Here is a 2505-nt window from a genome sequence, read left to right as displayed (position 1 = left end):
ATTTATTTATTTAATTCCACATTTAATTATTTATTTAATGCTGTATTTATTAATTTAATTTTGGCACTTTTTATCCTCCATAGATCGTTGCACAAACTCCTTTTTCACTGTTAGTATTGGGTGGCTTTTTCTTCCAGACAACAAACTGGGCATCGAAATTAGGAATCAAAAATGAAAAATTTGAACGATTCCAGAATAATTGAAAGGTTACAAATATTTCCAGTCAATACTTGGTGCCCACATGTATGGTTGAGTTCTGAGTTCAGGACCACTGCTGACCAGAAAGACCAAAAAACGGCTGAAACCCTTGGCCATCTGAAGAGACAAAGGTGGACCTTATAGGAAGCTGTCCTGCATTAAGTCACAACCACCTGCAGGCAAAAATGAGGGGTGGGGGGACCCGAGACGACTTGCTGTAACTGATGGAACTATGATAGGAAATGTAAGAGCAGCATTTAAATATTTTAGGTTCTGGTAATCACATTTAATACATTTTAATGCCAATTAAGGCCTTAATTTAAAAAATAATAATGATTTTTAATGACCCGCGGAAACCCTGTTTTCTGCTCCCTCTCGGTTCTCCTGAAGTTCCCTCTGTTTTCTCTCAGTTACCTCAATATTTCTTCCCAGTCCTTCCTCAGCTCACCTCTTCTGAAGCGAAGTGCTTCCTGGCCAGCAGGGCTTTGCCCAGCTCGATGCAGGTGGTGAAGCTGTCGTTACGGGCGTCGATCTCTGCCTTGATTCCCTGATGGTTGTTCATCAGCAGTTCCACTGACGAAACGTCTCTAGAACCACAAAAATCTCCCATCAGTTTTATTATCTGCTCTCGTTGAGGAAGCGGTGTGCGGTGGAAGGCAAACCTACCTGGGTTTCTCCTGGGCTTCGATGAGCCGGATCACGTCGTCCATCCAGAGCATCAGGTCCCGCACCATGCTGAAGAATCGGAACTTGTCTCCGGTGTCGAGGAGGCGGATCCTGCGTCCATCGCAGGCCTCCAGCAGGGTCCTCCAAGCCTCCAGCACCTCAGCCTCCCGGCGCTGGATGTCGTCAGCTTTGTCTCCGGCATATGCAGACTGTAGGCGCGCGGCGTCCTCCTGAAGCTGCCTCACCTGCAGGGACAGAGGCCAGATGTTCCACAGAATATCCTGACTAAATGGCAGATAATCTGCAGGCTTCTGACTGTGGGGGCTGCCGGAACTTTGCAGCAGTCTCACCTGTGTTCCCAGCGCCTGGATGTCGTGTTCGAAGGTGTTGTGCATCCTCTGTAGCGTCTCCACCGTGTTCTGGTCCCGGCCGACCTCTTCCGGCAGCTTCTTCTGCTTGTCGGCGATGCGTGACAGGATCTCCTTGGCATCGTGGTAGAATTTGTGGAGCTCGAAGGAGGCGGCCAGAATCTGTGTCCGAGTGTCGATGAGCTCGAGCAGGTCAGCCCAAGCCTCGTTCAGTCCGTCCTTCCACTCCGCCACCGTGGCAGCATCTCCGTGCCCGCTGTTGATTAACTCGTCTGCCAGCCGGTTCACGCCATCCACCCGCTCCTGTCCGATGTTCCCAGTGTCCCGTGCAAACTCCCGGAAACGTTCCTGCAGCATCTGAAACCACAAAGGATTGCTCAGCCCTGCTGGTGATACGCAGCCGTCTCTCCGGTCCAGGAAATAAAAGGATCACAGCAGTCAGTCACACACACAAACCCACCGTGACATGTTCGTAATCCTGACCCAGCTCGTGCGACCCGGCCACCACCTCTCGCTCTGCAATCCATTGCTCCAGGTCGTCCACCTCCCTGTTCAGTTGGAAAAGGCGGAGCCTCTCATCCAGCTTTCCCCGCCTCTCCTCAGACAGGTCCTTCAGGCCGGCGTACAGCTTGTCCACCTGAGACTGCCGCATGCTGATCCGCTCGCTGACAGACAGGGAAACGTGTAAGAGCAGGGGTTCCTGGTAATATGTCACCTGCATAAGCACATGCTGCTTCCCTGTACACCTTTAGCCTCTCTCCTACTCCTCTGTGGATCTATTTCTGCATCATCAAGTCGTCTTTTGTCATCTTCAGTGTGGAAACCTCTGTAGAAAGTAAACCGCCTGTGATCGGCCACTTTTTCAGATCTCATCGCTTTATACAGTGCCGTTTTCTTCAGGGTTGTGGCTAGTTTAATTAGCAAAGCATCGTCAGGCTAATCACTGCTTTCCTCAAGAGCAGCCATCTGTCACTAACTGACAAAACTCGACAACACTCAGCAGTAGATGGGAACCGATTGTGAATCTTAAGTCTGAAATCAATGACTGAGGTTCTCACATCTCTAAAGGAAAGCCCAGACACACTACGGAAAAAAACCATTTCTGTCCTCTTGTATCCGGGATCTCGTTCCTTTGGTTAGGACCCAAACTCATGACGATAGATGAGGGTAGGATACTGTAAGTGTTTCAGAAATTGTATTTATCTTTTTTCAGTAACCTACTAGGATCCTGTTTTGCTATATTATAATTACTAGGGATGCACGATATAATCGG

General features: G+C 49.2%; 1 protein-coding gene across 1 annotated transcript in view; it reads right to left on the bottom strand.

Annotated features, from left to right (window-relative positions):
• Positions 1–2505, bottom strand: part of sptbn1 (spectrin beta, non-erythrocytic 1) — a 56084-nt gene that overhangs the window by 10778 nt on the left and 42801 nt on the right. Inside the window, exons 21-24 of the mRNA XM_015371431.1 lie at positions 1693–1897; positions 1215–1589; positions 865–1109; positions 647–785 (exon numbers count right to left, since the gene is read on the bottom strand). Of these exons, the coding sequence (XP_015226917.1) occupies positions 647–785; positions 865–1109; positions 1215–1589; positions 1693–1897 (964 nt within the window). The remainder of the gene's footprint in view (positions 1–646; positions 786–864; positions 1110–1214; positions 1590–1692; positions 1898–2505) is intronic.

Source organism: Cyprinodon variegatus, unplaced genomic scaffold, assembly GCF_000732505.1.
Source record: "Cyprinodon variegatus isolate N-32 unplaced genomic scaffold, C_variegatus-1.0 Scaffold58, whole genome shotgun sequence".
In the NCBI taxonomy this organism is placed as follows: domain Eukaryota; kingdom Metazoa; phylum Chordata; class Actinopteri; order Cyprinodontiformes; family Cyprinodontidae; genus Cyprinodon; species Cyprinodon variegatus.
This window is presented reverse-complemented; position numbering and strand designations above follow the sequence as displayed.